Source organism: Mirounga angustirostris, unplaced genomic scaffold (assembly GCF_029215605.1).
Source record: "Mirounga angustirostris isolate CCGP_5_RB_7025 unplaced genomic scaffold, mMirAng1.0.hap1 SCAF_2, whole genome shotgun sequence".
Classification (NCBI taxonomy): domain Eukaryota; kingdom Metazoa; phylum Chordata; class Mammalia; order Carnivora; family Phocidae; genus Mirounga; species Mirounga angustirostris.
In genome coordinates this window covers 122,050,011-122,070,184 of record NW_026991710.1, presented here as the reverse complement: position 1 = coordinate 122,070,184, position 20,174 = coordinate 122,050,011, and the positions used below count along the sequence as shown (strand labels likewise).

Sequence of the window (20,174 nt, the reverse complement as noted above, 5' to 3'; positions counted from 1 at the left end):
ACCCTCCTTTTCCTGCAGAGCTCTAAGCGGCCGCTTGCAAGGTGTTGGGTGTTCATTTTTAAGAGCAGTTTGGGCTGTTTCCCTTTGCTTCCCCCGCAGAGGAAAGAAAATACAAATGCCACTTGTGCCCGTACGCGGCCAAGTGTCGTGCGAACCTGAACCAGCACCTGACCGTCCACTCGGTGAAGCTGGTGAGCACGGACACGGAGGACATCGTCAGCGCCGTCACCTCTGAAGGCAGTGATGGGAAGAAGCACCCTTATTATTACAGGTGAGCGGTGAATGGAACCGTGCCCAACTTTCTCGAACACTCCCCGCCCGTGTGCTAGGGCCTACGTGATGAGATGTCTCTTCTCAGTCACAGTGCAAACCTTCGTTGTAATATTTGCTCTGCTTAGACTGAACCCGGAAGCTGTGCTGACTCCTCTCTTGGCCTGGGTGGCCCTAGTAGAATTAATGGAAAGGGAAATGGTCTCGGAGGTGGCTCTCTGGGGTGGAGCTCCAGAGAGCGGCAGGGCTCCGGGGGTTATTAGCTTTTAGGTTTGTGCAGCTGGGAAGTTTCCATCTTTGTAACAGAGCACCTTGCTGCTACCTGAGAACTGTCCTACGGAGAAAAAGAGTAGGAAAAATAAATCTGAAAACTCTGGGGAAATCGCCCTGAAAGCGTTGCATATTTTCCCGTGGTCGTGTTGTCTTCAGTACCTGGAATTTTATGTTTCCCTTCCACATTCGACCATGAATCAGTATTTGGTTTGGTTGCTATAAAATCCCAAGAGTCAGCATCTTGCCCAAGAGGCAGGCCGTACAGATTGGGGGAAACCTGCTTTTGTGTGGAATGTCTCCATGGATGGGTGGCTTCTATTGGGAACTGTCACAGACGGGACTTGCTCCTGCTTGCAGTGCCGTCTGAGGACCTGCATGTGCCTTCATCGGTACACCGAAGGTTCCCAGAGCCAGAGAGAGGCTCATTGGGTATGCTGGGTGCCCCGAATTTATCAGTGGATCAGCACCGCTAATATCCTGGCAAAGCTGCACCGCATCTCTTTGCCCAAGGGAATCCGTAAGGTGATGTGTGGCATCTGGAATCTGTAATTTTTAATTACCTTTATGATTATGATTATAGCGTGTATGGGATTGTTATGTTATGCCGGCACTTAATCCGTTTGGCACAGTGACTACTGCAGAGGCCTCCCAGAAAGCCGAAGAATTTTCTAATGCAAAACGTTTAGGCGGGAGGAAAAACATGTGTAAGAGTTCAGCTTTCTGAGTGGACCACAAAGTATCACTCTTCTCTCTCCCCCTTTTTTGTTTTGTCGTCCCCTCATATAGCTGTCATGTGTGTGGATTTGAGACCGAGCTCAATGTCCAGTTTGTCAGCCACATGTCACTCCACGTGGACAAGGAGCAGTGGATGTTTTCCATCTGCTGCACCGCCTGTGACTTTGTCACCATGGAGGAAGCAGAGATAAAGGCTCACATTGGCACCAAGCACACAGGTGACCATCACTGTCGGTCCTTCTCTCCTCCATCCCCCAGCCACCCCAGAGTGCTTGCCCACCTGGCAGATGCATCACCGTCACCAGGCGACGCGGACCTCTCCTTCCTCCGAAGGAAGGACTCTCCCAGGGTAGCAGAGCCCCGTTGCGCAGGGTTCGCCTTTCATTTAAGGCGCTTGCCGTTCTGGTTCACGTCTTCCTTTTCATGATGTTAACATTGTGACTTCACCATGCAATTATCCTCTCACAACTGAGGGTTACAAATGACACCAAGGTGGAGTCATTAAGTGAGAATGAGGAGGAGCCCCTCCACTCCCCTCCACACCCCCCACCCCACCCCCCAGGCATTTTGTGGTGCTTACAAATTACAAGCTGATGTTGCTAACTGCCAGCCCTGGGTGTTGGCTCAGCCACTGGCGTCACTGGTACTTGAAGGATTTGGGTAAGGGGAATTTCCCAGACAGTTGTGCTGACCACATGCTCGGCCAAGAAGGAGCTCTCTGTGCTTTAACCGGCCGCCTTGGTTCCGTGGTGCCAACAGCAATAAAAGCTTGCTTTTGTCGTAAGTTGAGCAGCCATGACTTGGAGGTCTGCAGAGAGCCCTTATGGTGGGTGAGAAGGTGCCATTTTTAGAGTTGGTTGTCTGGCTCTCACATTAGCACCATGGGCAGCAGGTGAGCTGGGAAACCCATGTCAAAGACAAACTAAATTCAACATTTCTGGAGTGGCTAATGAAGGGAAAGGCCAGCCTATCTTCCATTTCCACTGGCTTTTCAGATATTCTTTTTTTTCCCTCTTTTCTGTGACTCTCCTATTCTTCTAACCCTCTCCGCCCCAAGTGTGTCTAAGCCCAGTCAAGAACCTTCTCCCCAGGCCACAGCCCCTCTACCACCACCCCACCTCAAGGAAACCATAGAAACCATAATGGCTGGAAAGCAGTTGGATGTAGAATCGCTTCATTGTCATCGATAGAAACTTCACATTCACAAGTACCCAATGCAAACACACTCACTGCCACTGGGAACACAGAGATCTTGTTCCCTCTGAGGTGGAGGGGCTCCTTGTCTACCTGGGAAGAATATTCTCATTTGTTATCACAGAGAGCCAGAGTGAAATGCATTAAGGAAGTTGCTTTTTTAGTACAGTAGAAGCCTTTAACACTGCTGCTATTAGGGAATAAGGTTATAAGCTTTTTATAGGCTTTTTTTAGCCAGGGAAACTAACAGAGTTTGGTGGTTTTTTGTTTTGTTTTGTTTTTTGTAAGGGCCAGATAGCGAATATTTTAGGCTTTCAGGCCATACAGTTTCTGTCACTACATTCATTGGAATGAGCTGAAATTTGAAAGTAGAGTGGACAGTACACAAAAAAGTGGGCCTGGCAGTGTTCCAATAAAACTTTATTTACAAAAACAGGAGGCTAGATTTGGCCAAAGGACCCCTTTTAGAAGCTAATGGTCTTCACAGCAAGGATTTCTTGCATGCGGTTGCTGTTCTGAAGTGTTTGAATTTGACCCAAGATATGTCCATCTAAATCTGTTAATTAATAAGCTGTATAGTTATAAAGTTATGATATAAAGCAGTATATATGCTATGTGATACATATTATACTGTATACCCCCGAGAATAGGAAGCTTATCTAAGTTGCCATTGTCTCTTGAGCACCTGGGCCAGTGCCTGCACCGTGTAAGTGCGGAGTAAACGTTCATCCGGTAAATGAGTGTATGTGTGCAAGCACACTTACACACATCTGAGTGCGTTAAGCAAGAAAGTTATTCCAACGTGGCCCTTACTGAACCCTGAGAGTCTACCGACTTATGCATATTATCTATGTGGAAGAAGTTACTGGGGATGGAGGGAAACACACTTTGGATTCTAGACCCTAGTTCTAGACCCCATGTTACCATAAATAGCACTGCAAATGTAGACACTCATTTAACTTCCCTGGGCCTTCATCCATTCCCTGACTTTTTGAATGTGCAGGAGATGCCCAACAGGCATAAAGTTCTCTAATTCTGTGGACCTTGTTCTCTGATATGATTTACCTGTCATAGGAATGGGCACCTTTTATTTCGGTCCCCTAGGAAATCTGCAGTGCTTTCTTGTTACAGACGTGAAGTTGTGATCTCCAGGATGAGCTCTGTCTCCCACAGAATCCATGTGCTTTCCATACTTCCTTCCTGGCTACTCTTACCCAGGGCACACTGGTGAGCAGGGTGCTGAGTGGGTATCTGAGGAACTGCCCTCTGTTTAGGTAGTTTCTTCCCAGTGACCCCTCCTCACCCTCTTGCTCCCACTCCCTCGCTCTTTGTTTCTGCAGAGAACAAGGGAAAGATACTCCCTCGGGTGCTCCCAATGTCCTTGATGCAAATTTGGCTGCAGTGTTTAAATGCTGCCATAACAGCATTGAGGAACCTGAATAGCTATTTGGGAAATACAGCCATCAATACTTTACCTCACACCGACACCAAAATAAATATCAGGCGACTTACATAATCCCCGTTAACAAATCAGCCCTAGAAAAGCTTGAAGAAAATAGAATGTTTATCAGACTTCCAGAGTGAGGAGGATTTGTGAAAGCTTAAGTGATTCAAGAAATGGCAAAAGAAAAGAATCAAGAGATTTGCTGCAAAAGAATATCTTCTTCTCTTCGCAAAAGAAAAGGAAAAGAGAAGGAAAACAAAACCAAAAAACCAGTCTGAAGAGTGTGTTTGTAAAAATGACAAAGGCTGATACATTTACTGCATAGAAAATTCGTATAAACTGGTAAGAAACCCTTCAGGTCTCCAAGTGAAGAATTTACAAAGGACATAAACAGTTAATACACAAAAAAGAAATAAAAGCTAACCACTCGACAAAAGGAAAAATATTTGACCTCACTAGCCATCAAATTAAAACTCAAGAGTGGCTTACATTTCACCGATTGCATTAGGAATGTGTTTTACAGCATTACCCATGGTCATTGGATGCTGCTGATACTTTTATGGCCATGACCCTACAGAGTGGGAGAACTTTTGAAAACTACTTAGGTAGTATAGACCAAGAGGCTTGAAAATGCCTGTAACTCAGTAATCCTTCTGGGAGAATCTCCATAGGGAAAAAAATCAACAATGGAATATTAATTTTCTTTTTTTTTAAGAGTTACATATGATTTGTAGCTTTCTTTTCTTAAGATTCATTTATTTATTTTAGAGAGTGTGAGCATGCGAGTGAACAGGGGGAGGGGCAGAAGGAGAGAATCTCAAGCAGACTCCCCACTGAGTGCAGAGCCGGACATGGGGCTCGATCTCACAACACTGAGATCATGACCTGATCCGAAACCAAGAGTCAGATGCTTAACTGACTGAACCACCCAGGTGCCCCTAACACTATCATTTAAAACCATTAATTAATAATTATTTTCATAAATTTTGAGAGCCAACTATGTGCCAGCATGGGAAAATACAGTGTTAATGGTTGTTATTATTATTTATAAATATTGTATGTTATATATATATATATATTTTAAAGACTTTATTTGACAGAGAGAGACACAGTGAGAGAGGGAACACAAGCAGGGGGAGTGGGAGAGGGAGAAGCAGCTTCCCGCCGAGCGGGGAGCCCGATGCGGGGCTCGATCCCAGGACCCTGGGATCATGACCTGAGCTGAAGGCAGGTGCTTAACGACTGAGCCACGCAGGTGCCCCTATATGTTATATTTTATAATAATAATAATAATACATTCTTCTATAATGCATGCAATGAGCCAGGCATTGTTCTTGGTGCTTTATGTATAAAAACCTGTTTGATCCCCACAACAAACATATGAGGCTGCTGATATTAACCCCATTTTTAAGATGAGATCATTGAAGCACTAAATTAAATCCTTTCTCTTAAGTTATTCAGCCATTAAATGATACAGGTGGCATTCCAACTCAGGTATTCTGGGGGTGCCTGGGTGGCTCAGTCGGTTAAGCTGCTGCCTTCGGCTCAGGTCATGATCCCAGGGTCCTGGGATCAAGCCCCACGTCGGGCACCCTGCTCAGTGGGGAGTCTGCTTCTCCCTCTCTCTGCTCCTCCCCCCCAGCTTGTGCTCTCTCACTCACTGTCTCTCTCTCTCTCTCAAATAAATAAATAAAATCTTTTAAAAAATATCAGGGTGCCTGGGTGGCTCAGTCATTAAGCGTCTGCCTCCGGCTCAGGTCATGATCCCAGGGTCCTGGGATCGAGCCCCGCATCGGGCTCCCTGCTCGGCGGGAAGCCTGCTTCTCCCTCTCCCACTCCCCCTGCTTGTGTTCCTGCTCTCGCTATCTCTCTCTCTGTCAAATTAATAAATACAATCTTTAAAAAAAAAAGAATCAAACTCAGGCATTCCGGATCTGAAGTCCTTATTCTTAACTACTATGCAATTAGCAGCAACAATTTTAAAATAGATATGCTTACTTCTAAAAAAATTGAAAGTACATCAAAAATGTAATGGTGTTTATATTGAGGCAGCAAGACAACTGATAATTTTTATGGTCTCAATTTATCATTTTGTGTCATGTTAGACTATGAACTCTTTAGGTTTTTTTCAAGTTCTCTTGAGCGGGCTGTCCTAATGTATGAGGTTGCATTACCTGTGCACGGATGTCCTTCACCAAGAATCTTTGTGCTGCTGAAAATGAATGACCCCTTGGATCAGTGAGCCATGGACTGAGTTGACAAGGGCACCCCAGCTCACTCCCTGCAGAGCCAGGGGAGATGAGGACTGAGAGCAGAGGAAGCGATGTGGGGTAGGGATCACAGCTTGAGCGGACTGGGCTATTCCCCCACACCGGCTCACAGAGCAGCCGCCTTGGCACCTGTATGTTTATACATTTATTAATTTAGACAGCTCTCTCCAGTGTCTTAAGCCTCAGGGTACTTGCCGCTATTGTTAAAGGCGGTAATTAAAATGATAGGTTTTAACTCTAAAAACTAATTTAAAATAATCACTTGCTGGGGCACCTGGGTGGCTCAGTCGTTAAGCGTCTGCCTTCGGCTCAGGTCATGATCCCGGGGTCCTGGGATCGAGCCCCGCATCGGGCTCCCTGCTCTGCGGGAAGCCTGCTTCTCCCTCTCCCACTCCCCTTGCTTGTGTTCCCTCTCTCGCTATCTCTCTGTCAAATAAATAAATAAAATCTTTAAAAAAATTTTTAAAAATAAAATAATCACTTGCAAGATTCTTTGGATAAGACCCACCTTAGAGGATGGATTTGGTGAAGCAATAGACTCAGGGCCCCTACTGACTCTGTTTGTCTACAAAATGTGACTAACCTGGTTAAATATTTAGATAAGCGACTGGCAATGATGGTGCCAGCTTTCACTAGCTTCCTTGTACCAAGGGGGGTCTATACTTTAAAGGCATATTCCTCCCTCCTTGTGGGTCAGTGAGTGAGGTCACATAGTGTCTTTCCAGGAACCAAGTTCCATCCTGCTGGGAACAAGATTTTTAAAATTGTAAACTGAAGTAAACGCTGTCTTCCCTGGACATAAGTGCAGGTTTGCTGGGAACAAGACTTGGAAACATTGCAAGAGGGTAAATATTTCTTCCTTCCTCTTTTAAAAAAAAAAATTTTAAATTGGACAAGTAATTGATGGTCACTTTAGAAAATTCTGAAAACCAAATAAAAGAAAACAAACATACCGCTGATCATTTCACCCACTAGCTGTCACCACCATTACAGCTTTGTTTACTTCTGGACTTTTTTATGCCTGTATATAATATATGATTTGTTTTTTTTAAATCTCCTGATAAAGTTCATTTCTAGAGTTCACAGTCACTAGATTACTTAATTGACTGATTTGAAGGGAACTGACGCACAGTCTCCCTGTATTTCCTACCCTAACCTAAAATGATGGGCCTGCTTCAATCTCGTTTGGGGAGAAATGACATCTTAACAGTATCGAGTCTCCCAAACCATGAACAGCATAGAACCTTCCAGTTATTTGGGGTGTGTAATGTACATCGTTAATTTATTACAGTACATGTTCAAGTGATATTGTACCTTTTCATGTGCAGTGTAAGATCCTCACAATAGCATACTTCCCTGTCTCCTCTCCCAGCCTTTATGCTATTGCTGTCATATTTTACTTATTTATGTTATAGATCCTCTATGACATTATTCTTTTTTAACAAAATCACTTTGATTCTCTTTTAGAGAGATTTAAATAAGAAAACTCAGGTATTTGGCCATGGAGTTGCCATTTCCTGTGCTCTTCATTCTTTTGTGTAGATCCATTTTTACTTTTGGTGTCATTTTCCTTCTGCCTCAAGAATTTCTTTCTATTTTTTTCTTAATATTTTTATTTATGTATTTGACAGAGAGAGACACAGCAAGAGAGGGAACACAAGCAGGGGGAGTGGGACAGGGAGAATCAGGCTTCCCGCGGAGCAGGGAGCCCGATGCTGGGCTCGATCCCAGGACCCTGGGATCATGATCTGAGCCGAAGGCAGACGCCCAATGACTGACCCACCCAGGGGCCCTCAAGAATTTCTTTTAACATTTTTTGTAATTCTCGTCTGCTGGCGATGAATTCTTTCCCCCTTTTGGGTGGGGAGGGAAGCTTCATTTTTGAAATCCATTTTCACAGAGTATGAGATCTCAGATTGACAGCTGTTCCCTTCAGCACTTTAAAGATGGCGCTCCACTACTTCTCGCTCGCATTGTTTCCCGTGAGAAATCTGCTGTCATCCTTATTTTTGTTCCTCTACACAGAATGTATCCTTTTTCCTTAGGCTGCCTCTAGGGATTTTTTTTTTTCTTTATCACTGGTTTTGATATCCCTTGGTATAGATTTCTTCATCTTTCTCATGCATGCCGTTCATTTTGCTTCTTGGATCTGTGGGTTTATGGTTTTCCCCAATTTGAAAAAGTTTTGGCCTTCTCAGATTTTTCTGCCCTTCCCACCCCATCAGGGACTCCAGTTAAATTTATATTAAGCTACCTGAAGGCATCCCACAATCCACTGATGCTCTTTTCATTTTTATGATTCTTTTTTCCCTCTGTTTCATTGCAGATAATTTCTATTACTATTACCTTCAAGGTTCACTAATCTTCTGCCATGTCTAAATTGCTGGTAATCCCATCCGGTGTATTTTTCATCTCAGATGTTGTAATTTTCATCTCTAGAAATTTGATTTGGATCTTTTTTGTATCTTTCATATCTCTATTTAACTTTTTCAATATATAGACTATAGTTATAATAACATTATGTCCCTCTCTGCAAATTCTAACAACTGTGTCAGTTCTGGGTCAGTTTTGACTGGTTAATTATTCTCCCCATTTTAGGTTGTGTTTTCTTGTTTCTTGGCATGCCTGCTAATCTTTGTTTGGATGTCAGACATTGTGATTAGCCTTCCTGGGTGCTGGATATTTTATATTCCCATAAAAATTCTTGACCTTTGTTTTAGGATGCAGTTAATTACTTGGAAAATTCGACTCCTTTGAGTCTTGCTTTTGTGACTTGTCAGGCAGGTCTGAAGCAGTGGTCCAACTAGGGCCAATCATTACCCACAACTAAGAGATCTTCTTCAGTTTCCTACCCAATGCCCTGGGAATTGTGAGTGTTTCTAATCTGTCTAGTGGAAACAGCAGTGTTTTCTGAGCCTTTCATATGGCCTTTTTTCCCTCCAGTCTTGGGGGGTTTCTCACACATGTGCTCTGATCCCTACTCTGCTGAATGAATACTCGTGGGGGACCCCCTGCAGGTCTTTGAGTTTTTCCTCTGTACTGTTTGCCCCCCTCTGGCACCCTGCCCCACCAAGTCCAGCAATGTTGATCTCCCCAGACCCTTAGTGCTCTCTCCTCAATTCAGTGAGTCTGATGGGCAGGTCCCCACCCCTGCACTGCAGGCTGAGAAGTAAACTCTCTAAAGGCAGGAAGTGGGCCACCTCTCTTCTTTCTTGTCTCCCAGGGATCACTCTTCAGAGCCTGATGTCCAATGTTGTAAAAACTATTTTGGGGAAACAACAACAACTATTGTTTGATATATTTTGTCTGGTTTTGTTTTAGTTCTTTCAGCAGCAATGGTAAATCCAGTCTCTTGACACTTCATCTTGAGTGGAAGCATTAGTCTCCTGACACTGAATTTTAATGGCCTCCCAACTGGTTTACTCCTGGGTTTGAGGGAGAGTCCAGTCCATGAAGAGCATGGTTCCCGGAGTCAGACCAACTGAAATCTCTGCTCCACCACTTCCTAGTGTGTGACTTAGGCCAAGTTACCCTGACTGTGCCTCCCTCCCCTCATCTGTGAAACAGGAGTGCTAACAGTTGTGTCTCATTGGATTTTTGAGAAGATAAAATGAGATACTCTGTTCAAAGCATGACAGAGTTTCCAAGTCCCACAAGTGTCATCATTGTAGATGATGGGGACCTGGGGTCCCAGTAGGTACCCTGGGAGAGCTGGGAACCTCACCCTGTCTTCCCTGAATGATGATGTAGCCACGAGACCCCCCACCACCCCCACCCCTACTTGCTGTTATTCGAGGGTTATCATCTCCTAAATAACAGACCTGGGTTTTGGGGGGGGGTTTGTTTGTTTGTTTGTTTGTTTTCAGGAGAAGACAGGAAGACCCCCAGTGAATCAAACAGCCCCTCTTCCTCCTCCCTCTCAGCTCTGAGTGATTCGGCCAACAGCAAAGACGATTCAGACAGCTCTCAGAAAACCAAGAGTGGGAATAACCTGCTGGTCATCTCTGTCGTGCCTGGGAGTCAGACCTCAGTGAACAGTGAGGAAAAGCCAGAGAAAGGTGAGGGAGGAGTGGGTTGGCCTGCTTAAAAATAAGCCCTCAAGGGGAGTGATGTTGGAAAACAGACAGTAGGCCTGGGAACAGTATAACGCTATCATCGCCTCAAATTTGTATTTCTTTTGGCTTGATTTGCACCCAAATATGGGGTGGATGGATGGGCAGTGTGACGCTGATTCTGGAACTGTACACTTACCTCCTTCTGCCACACAGATGCAGGGAACGGTGCCTGAAAGGGCATAGCTGGGGAAGAGGAGAAACGGGGTGATGTCTGTCCCCCTCCTGCCCTCCTGTCCCTCTGCCCCGTGCACCCGTACACCCAGCTCCCGTCCTTTCAGGGTTCGAATGCGTTTTTTGCAACTTCGTCTGCAAGACAAAGAACATGTTCGAGCGCCATCTGCAGATACACCTCATCACCCGGATGTTTGAGTGTGACGTGTGCCACAAGTTCATGAAGACACCTGAACAGCTGCTGGAGCATAAGAAATGCCACACTGTCCCCACCGGTGGGCTCAAGTAAGGAAAGCAAGTACAGAACCTTTTACTGTGTTGTTATTAAACACCCCTCCCTGTCCCTCCCCCTCCCCCCTCCCCTGACGGTTCTGGGGTCACGGAGAGGGAGAGCTTGGCATGGGGCTAGTCAGTCAGGCACCTCTGCTACCTTGAGCCGGGTATGAATCAGACCTGTTCCCCGGGGGGTCAGCAGACGCAGCAGGAGAATCCATTGCACAAATTCCCCAGGAGTCCTGGCAAGCAAGAAGACGAGTTGGAGCTGCTCGGCATGCAGGGGGTAGACTCAGCCTACACTGCTTGAGTTCGGTTCGGACTGGATTTTATGGACTTGGGGCTTATGTCCCCGAGCGTAATTCATTACACTCTCACAGCCCTTCGCTATCTGTGACTTATTTTTTTTAGATGATTTGCCATGTATCTTTTAAACCAGCATCACAACAAGCCCACCCGCACCCCACCCCCAAATATTGGATCCTTGCCTTTTCGAACAGGCAGGAGGCAGTGTTTTTCAGGTAGAGATCACGTGCCTCACGTCTTCTGCAAACATGCCTTATTCCTTCCCAGGAACTGCGATTGGGATCTCCCTGGCTAGCCTTCATGAGATCTGACATTTCCAGTCACACGTTACTCACAGATCCCCAAAGACCTAGACAACAAGCATCATCATCATTAACTACTATTTGCAAGAAGCCCTCTGGTCTGAAGTGAGACCCGTCAGTTACTACCGAATGCACGGTGTGTCTGGCTTGATAATAGGCGCTGAAGGGCAAACGAGGAATAAAACGTAATTTCTACCCTCAGGAAATGTATGTCCTAGCACTACCAGAATTTAATCTTTCCGGTGATTCTGAAATCAGCCCCTGTTCACAAGGCACTTAGGACCTAGTAGAGAAAGAAGCATATGTCACTGAATACAGAAAGACACACAAGTTTCAAGGCATAATTATTCATGTTTAGCTGAAATAAGCATGTCATTAAAAGAATGAAAATTTATATTTTACTCAACACAGGGGAAAAAATAAAACCCTCTCGTTTTTAAACCTTTTTATCTTTGAAACTCACAAATTGCCAGAGAGGTTGGCATGACTCTCCTGAATGGGCGAGGGATGGAGAGACCCAAAGGGACCCTGGGGGTCAAGTGTTGGGGGTAGTCCAGGGTTGACCCCTCTGCAGGCTCCTGCCTGGTCGGAGGCACCCTCCTCAGAAACTCTCCCAAACAGAGGAGTCAGGGAACAGCATACCTACTGTCAAATTCCATTTTGTTTCACGCTTGGGGCACTTAAGTGGGAGGGGGAGGGGATGCCTGTAGGGATGGGGGAGGGGAGATTATAATTCAAGACAACCAGTAAATGGGAAATGCCCGGCAAGAGCTTATTTGGGAATTGGATTTGGTTTGTTCCCACTGTCCCTTTCTAAATACTTGTATACTCTTATTTTTAAAAAAAGAGAAAAAGCCATGTATTTCTGCGGTTGAACTAGTGCTCGTCGCCTTTCCCAGTAGCCCAGTCACACCCGTTAACTCTGCGGCCCCTGCTGGTTGTGGCTTTGTCAGTTAGCCTTGCCTTGGGGACCTACGGAGTCCCAAGCCTCCGACCCACTGGGGAGAATGCACAGTGAATGCTGATGCTTTTTGCCTGTCCAGACACTTCCCGTGTGGTGCTAACGGTCCCCTGTGTAATAGTTTATGTTCTAGGATGACCAAGTAGAAGAATACTTTGAAAAAATTGATAATGCCTTCTGGCTATACAGTGAGTCTTTGTTTTGTTTTGTTTTGTTTTCCCTTTGCCATATCAGAGAATTGATTTGCCTGAGAGAGTGTCTTTACGATAAATTAACGGGAGCACGGAAAACCCTTAGCACTTTGCCTGAGCAGCGAAAGAAAGATTGAGCTGTGGGTCACAGAAATGTTCTTAAAATGAAACAGACTGCCGATGTCTAAATTGCTTTTCTGTGATGGAACTGCTTGTACTCTATATCCTGTTCATAATGCAGATCAAATAAGATTATACTATTATTTTTCTTTTGCCGTAGCTCAGGACAGTGGTGAGTTTCAGACTCCTCTAGGTAAGGCCCAGCTTGGCGTAGGGGTTGTGTGTGCACCTGACCTGGGAATGGGCTTTATATTTCTCTCGTGTGCACTCTTCTGTGAGCTGAGGTTCAAAGGCTAACGGCGAGCTTGGCGCTGAGGAGCAGTGCACGGTGCACTTGGTTGTATTGGGCTCTGCTGAACACCTCTCCAAACCCTCAGAGGACAATTCACTCCAGGGCCCTGCCCTGCAGGTGCCAAGTGAGAGCTGAGGCAGCCACTTTTGCATTTGCATTCTTTTGGGAAAGAGAGCAAACACGCTACAGCTATCATTTCAGCCACCAACTTGAGCCTTGCAGCTTCCAAAAGAGAAGCTCAACAGAATTTGTAAACATGCCCTCACTGCTCCTCCTAGCCCCTCTGGACAGCCAGGAGGCTGGGGGGTGGCATAGCCTCCCTGCCTAGGATGGAGAAGCCGAGCCACGGAGAGGCCCAGGCTTTGTCCCGGGGCATATCCAGCTATGGCCCGATAAAGGTGACGGAGCTGGGACCAGAATCTGCCAAAATTCTGTGTAGAGACCAATCCAGTAATGAATCAGTGCCTACCAAGCACTGCAGAGAACGCAGAAGAAATATAAGATACGGTCCTGCCCACCGAGACACCGAGAATTTATGATCCAGTTGGATTACAATTATTTCTATGATGGAATAATGTTTTCCTAATGTCTTCGAACTCCAGAGAGCAGTTGCCTCCCTCCCTCCTTATCCCTCATTCGTGATGGGCTGGTGGGTGGGCCTCCCTCTCCCGAGCCCCGTGCTGGTCCTCATCTGCCCGCCCTGATGGAGAACCAGGGCTATAGGAGACAGGATTTACGAGTACAGATCTATGTATACACACACACACACTCACGCAGAGAGACACACACACACAGGCCTTCTCATCCTAACCACCCTTTAATAAGCACGATTCTGACCCCTACAACTTTCTGTTTGCTGGAGGTAGCTCTCCCCCTATAAGCTGTTCTTCAAAACTCTTAGCCTTTCTGCGTGTGCTTGGTGTGGTGCATGAAAAGTCGATTCTTTGTGTGGCTCCCATCTAGAGGGGAGGTCAGGAGGTTTAGACCTCTGCTGTGTCTGGCGGGGCGCGGGGGGGGCTCCAAGGGGGGCGGGTGGGGAGGGCGGAGGGGAGCAACCGCTTATGTCTTCCTCGCCCTTTCTGTGCTCCCTTCCTGTGGGCTGGTGCTCACTAATCCAGCCAGGAGGCCCCCAGTAGGCTGAGCGTACCTTGCCGGAGCTCCCCCTCGGCGGGGACAGAGAGCCCAGAGGGTCATCTTAACCCCCCGGAGAGGCGGCAGGGCAGGGCTGGGCTGGGCAGGGGCAGGCCAGGCCTTCCAGAGTGGGGGGGGGGGTGGAGCGAGGGGAGGCTGGTGAGGAGGGTAGAAGCGGGGCCGCCGCCGAGCCTGTCCGGCTGACCCTCCCTGTCATTGCTTCCCCCCCCACCCCCCCCCCGGCAGGTGCCCGTTCTGCATTTATTCCACCAACCGCCCCGCTGCCATGGAGTGCCACCTCAAGACCCACTACAAGATGGAGTACAAGTGCCGGATCTGCCAGACGGTGAAGGCCAACCAGCTGGAGCTGGAGACGCACACCCGGGAGCATCGCCTCGGCAACCACTACAAGTGCGACCAGTGCGGCTACCTGTCCAAGACCGCCAACAAGCTCATCGAGCACGTGCGCGTCCACACCGGCGAGAGGCCCTTCCACTGTGACCAGTGCAGCTACAGCTGCAAGCGCAAGGACAATCTCAACCTGCACAAGAAGCTGAAGCACGCGCCCCGCCAGACCTTCAGCTGCGAAGAGTGCCTGTTCAAGACCACACACCCTTTCGTCTTCAGCCGCCACGTCAAGAAGCACCAGAGTGGGGACTGTCCCGAGGAGGACAGGAAGGGCCTGAGCCCAGCGACCCCCAAGGAGCCAGCCGGCCCCGGGGCCCCGCTCCTCGTCGTCGGGAGCCCCCGGAATCTCCTGTCGCCCCTGTCGGTCATGTCCGCCTCCCAGGCTCTGCAGACCGTGGCCCTGTCGGCCGCGCACGGCAGCGGCTCCGAGCCCAACCTGGCACTCAAGGCTCTGGCCCTCAACGGCTCCCCTTTGCGCTTTGACAAGTACCGGAACTCGGATTTTGCCCATCTCATTCCCTTGACAATGTTGTACCCCAAGAACCACTTGGATCTCACATTCCACCCTCCCCGACCTCAGACTGCGCCTCCCAGCATCCCGTCACCCAAACACTCCTTCCTCGCCTATCTCGGACTAAGAGAACGAGCAGAGACGGTCTGAGGGCAGCCGTGTTCTGTACCAAAAACAAAGAGACAAAGACAAAGACAAAAACAGAAACAAACGAAACCCCACGAAACTTAAACACAACCCCAGCAGGTGTACGTTGCTGCAAAACCTACAGACCCCCGGGGTCTGAACCACGTGTACGGTATATCTTTAGTAAGGAGTAGAGAATCGGCTCTGTGTGTATACCTGTTGCATTGACCTGAAAGCTGCTTTGTCCAATCTTCAGAGAGGTGACCTACTGCATACGTCTACCTTCAGAGGCATGCCTCCCCCACCACCCACTCCCACTCTCAGCCTTCTCCGTACTTTTACCTGAAAGGAATTTTGTCTTGTTAAACCCTGAAGAGAGTGTCCTTAACAGCAATCAGCACTTGTACGCTTATAGACGGGCACATTTTGTTTTCTGTTGGGTGAATGGGCCGTGTGGGTGCTGTGGATTCTGGAAGAGAAGGCCGTGTGCCACGCCATTTCTGTTGTACATTTCTTCGTGCTGGCTTCTTTAACAGCGATGAACATTCTTTTCCCTCCCGGGTTGTTCATCCATGACAGTCTCTCCCCGAGCTCCTTCATCACCTTTCCCTCTCTCTTTTATGGCTACCGAGTGGTAGGGCCTGGTGCTTACGTCGATGAAGGACTGGTAGACACCCACAGTGCTGCTTGAGATTTCCGGCCAGGTGGCCACATCTTCTCGTTCTGCTCAGATCTTCTTGGTTATGAAGATGCGAGAACCGAGAGTCCACTCTGGAAGAAATCTCTCACAGCACTGCAGCCAATATAAAACTTAAGTGTGGTTTGTGTGTGTGTCCATACGTATACAATGTGTATGGTGCACACAGTGCATCCTTTTTTTAAGGACAGATTATATATATATATGTGTGTGTATACATATACACATATATATATATATATATGATGTATTAATTCAGTGGTTACCATTCATTTGCAGGAAAAGAAATTGTATGAGTGAAAAAATTTTATGGTTGATAAATCCAGCCAAGGAGATTAAAGGGGTTTGGATAAATTCTGGGTATAAATGCTCAGACTAAAAAAAAAAAAAAAGAAAAAAAAAAAGAAACGGCAGTTTTGCACAGTGCTTTGGTCTTGCACTAGTTTTTGTTTCTCATCTGCAAAAAAAAAAAAAGTAAAATAAAAGGAAGAAAATGTACCTTTTCTATGGAATGAGTAGACTGTATGTTTTAAAATTTTGTCACAACCTCTTTGACATATAACGACCCAACAAAAAGGTGCTGTTTAGTCCTACGGTTCAGTTCATGCCCCTGAGAAGTTTCCCTTGTGTTTGCAGATCGTCTGGCTATAGTGGTATCCTCCATGTTATTAATAATTCTGTATTCCATTTTGTTAACGCCTGGTAGATATAACCTGCTAGGAGGCTAACTCTTTACTTATTTATGGCTTTTATTTTGTGGTCATTAAAATGGCAACTTATGTGCAGCACTTTATTGCAGCAAGAAGCAGATGTGGATTGGTTGCATAGCCCTTTGCGAATCTTAAAAAAGTAATGGGTGATTTAAAAAAGAAAAGGAAAAGAAATCTTTGGCCGAGTATCTTAATTGCTTGTATTTGTAAGACAACAGAATTTCCAGTATGAAAACAAGCTGAAAGGGCAGGAAGAAATGTGCTTTGTATAATAATGGAACGTTTGGAATATAAAAGTCTATATATTATTTATCTCTTGAAGAACTGGTGTACAAGAGGAATGCTTTCTTACTGCATTGCTGTTTTCCATCATGTGTTATCCTAGAGTGGGGATTTTTCTTTTCATCTGTTTCACCAGGGGAAAATAAAAGCATCCCTGATTTTCTTCCTCTAGTCAGTTTGCTTCACTGAAAGCCCCCTCGAACTTGGTACAGTTCTCACAGGAAGCCAGAAGACTGTACCGTCGGTCCACACCATGGACTCCCCCACCCCCATACCCACCCTTCTTCCCCCAGACCTAGCACGTGTGCTACACTTCCCTTTGCCAGCCCTCCAGCCCTGGCAAACCTGTTTACACTAAGGAGATGTCCCCAGGGGCAGGGAGGCTGAGCCAGCCAGGGCAGGAAGCCCCCCGAACCCTCGGTCATCCTCCAGCAGAGACATTTGTTCTTGGCTATGTTAGAAGCGTCGTTCAACCTCGCCACGTCAATGTCTCGATAAAAGACACTATAGACAGTTATGGACAATATACTCCAAGAATACTGGGCGCATGGGTGGGTCGGTTTTTTTTTAAAAGTCCTGTCTTTATCCCCATATAATGGAGAATGTGCCACTTGGCTAATAATGTGCTTTCAAAATTACAAGTTCAGTGATGACAGAAGAGGGCCCCGGTGATCCCACGGAGGCTGGCAGAACAGGCGAATCGCACGGAAGCACCAGCGGGTTAAAAACCTGACAGGGTGGCCCTGACAGTTAGGACTGCAGGTTTTACAGCATGCCACGTGTGCAATATGAGGTCCTCGGTTGAAACTTGCAAGATCGAGAAGGGTGTTGGAAGGAGATGTTTACTGCTCAAATGCCATGCATTTCACTGCTTGCCACTGAACTTGTATTTGAATGACTTGGTTATGCTTAATGTAATTGGGCAACTTTTTTAGCACTTTGGAAAGAGTCATCAATCTTTCTGGTAAATTATAAAAAGTTTTCTGAGTGAGAAAAGGTGTGTTTGGAGTTTGTTTGACTTTTTATATTATTATTATTGTTATTAATAAAGAAAAATCTACAGCATTTTTGAGACTCCACCGAGATAATATATACCCCCGAATTTGGTTTGCAGTTCGATACTCAGGGAAGGATTATTCCATAGATATCCTTTCCGTGTAAAACACTAACGTCTTTGAGAAATTCACCTGCCAACTAACTTCAATTCTGTTTTCACTATGCATTCTTCAATGAAAGCTAGCTTATTTGTCCATATAGTACTGCAGTTAGAGTTCTCAGCACTTTCTTGCTTCTATCCTTTTTTTAACTCCTCATATTATGTTCAGATGATCATACTGTCAAGGTTTGTGTACATTACTGAAAATTTGTATTGTATAAAGCTTTTTGCATTACAAGGCTGTACAGGGTCATTTTGACAGTAACTGGTATATTTCTTTGCATCTTATGTTGCATTGCCAATTTCTAGTGTATCCAGTTTGGAAGTATAATATACTCTAATTAAAACAAAAAAAAAGGTTGGCTATACTCTTTGTTTCTTTTTTTTTCTTTCTCCGCCCGCCGCCCCCCCTTGGTTGCCATCCTTGACTACTTGTTAGTCTCAGGGTTTTATTTGTCTTGCTTTGTTCCCATTTTAACTTCTCAGCGTATTTTAAATAAGTTTAGGAAATGTCCATGACTAGTTATAGCTATTGCAAAATGCAAGTTTTGAACAGCCATGGTTCTAATACAAACTGTCATTATGTAAGTCATTAATAGCCATTAAGGCTGAGAGCATATCCATCATTCAGTACAGTTGCAGACCGGCTCCTTCCTGAAATTACTTAGTGACATTTTAAAGTGTTCACCAGCCTTACCCTCTCCTGCTTAACATCATTTTACTGACCCCATAGCCAAAGGGCAGGGGGGAAACAGATGAATAATTCCATTTATCCTAATGAAGTTTGGCAACTATGAGATTTTAATGAGGGGGGAAATGGTCTATTTTGTAAGCTAAATAATAATCTATCCAAATGCAAGTAATGATTTGCCATTCAAAGGAAGGTACCAGAGGAAGAAACTGAGGCCAAAACAAAAGATGACAAGCACACTTAAGTTCAAACAGTAATTTTTTTAAATCCATTTTAAAGTTCCGTTCCTTAGATATTTTCCCTATGAATCTGCGACGGTTGATAAAAAATATAAAGCAGCAAAAGAGAATGTTCTATCTAGTTCACAGCTTGCATGCTTATAAATATAATGTCCTTTGCTCCTTGTAAGAAATTATGAACTGATTCACTCTAACACTGAAAAAGATCAAATTTACTTTTCATAAAATGAGATGATATAGGAGGAGGCACTTTGAAAATGACCAGTCACTAATCAGACACTATTTTCCCCTTCACTTTTTCATCCAGTAGCTATTTTTAGGTGATTGAATCGACTTCTTGCGCTTGATTCAATACCAGTTTTGTTTGGGGGCGGCTGATATTTATACTGAAAATATTAAGTCAGACTTCCTTGCCTTTTGCTAGCACTATAGGCCGGAGTGGCTTTTCATTTTGTATCCATATTTTTTTTTTTCTTAGATCCCACACCTACCTCACATGGGCCCTGTGATTGAGAAAAGCCAGAAATACAAAGAAAAGTCATCAATTTCATAATGGTCTCCCGTTAATGGGCTTCCAGTGACTGAGGAACGACTGGGACGGGAGCCATCCATGATGGAACGGACCACGGCTGCTAACCCTTCTGCTTCCCTAGATTGCTGCAGGTGCATGGGGCGGCTCCAGGCCAGTCATGTGGCCCCTTCCTGAATTTAATCTGAAATCAGACATCCTTTTCCCACTGTCATGTTAAATAAATATACTTGAAGGTAAGACTCAAGGCCTCCTTTTCTTGGCCACCAAAAACTCCCTGACGATTTACCAGAGCCCCAGGGCTAGTCACAGACAGGAGCGTGGGGAGAAATTTCAGGGTTTGATGAGCACAGGTACCTCCTTACCCACAGAAGCACCATATTAGAACCCCTGCCTGCCGAAGGTGATGTGGGGCTTGTGAATGATTTGAAGGAGAAGGCACATGTCATTAGTCGCTGAAACAGAACTCAAAGCCCCGCCCCCCGCCTCCCCCCCGCCCCGGCTATCAGTCTTTTTTTTTTTTTTTTTTTTAAGATTTTATTTATTTATTTGACAGAGAGAGAGAGACACAGCGAGACAGGGAACACAAGCAGGGGGAGTGGGAGAGGGAGAAGCAGGCTTCCCGCGGAGCAGGGAGCACGATGCGGGGCTCGATCCCAGGACTCTGGGATCACGACCTGAGCCAAAGGCAGACGTTCAACGACTGAGCCACCCAGGCGCCCCCGGCTGTCAGTCTTAAGGGAGGAAGGAGACCCACGAGGAGTTCTAGGCATACAA

At 45.9% G+C, this 20,174-nt stretch overlaps 1 protein-coding gene across 11 annotated transcripts in view; it reads left to right on the top strand.

Moving 5' to 3' along the window:
- Window positions 1–19,642, top strand: part of ZNF827 (zinc finger protein 827) — a 169,996-nt gene extending 150,354 nt beyond the window's left edge. For 3 of the 11 annotated variants that reach the window (XM_064585125.1, XM_054508719.2, XM_064585127.1), the window contains exons 10-14: window positions 100–271; window positions 1,330–1,496; window positions 10,053–10,244; window positions 10,580–10,757; window positions 14,295–18,306. In XM_064585125.1, coding sequence (XP_064441195.1) covers window positions 100–271; window positions 1,330–1,496; window positions 10,053–10,244; window positions 10,580–10,757; window positions 14,295–15,117 — 1,532 coding nt within the window. In that variant the 3' untranslated portion in view covers window positions 15,118–18,306. Of the gene's footprint in view, window positions 1–99; window positions 272–1,329; window positions 1,497–10,052; window positions 10,245–10,579; window positions 10,771–12,435; window positions 12,503–12,785; window positions 12,819–14,294; window positions 18,307–19,346 lie in introns of those variants that run through there. The other 8 variants (XR_010409581.1, XM_064585131.1, XM_064585130.1 and 5 more) reach the window with 8 other exon arrangements.
- The last annotated feature ends 532 nt before the right edge of the window (window positions 19,643–20,174 follow it).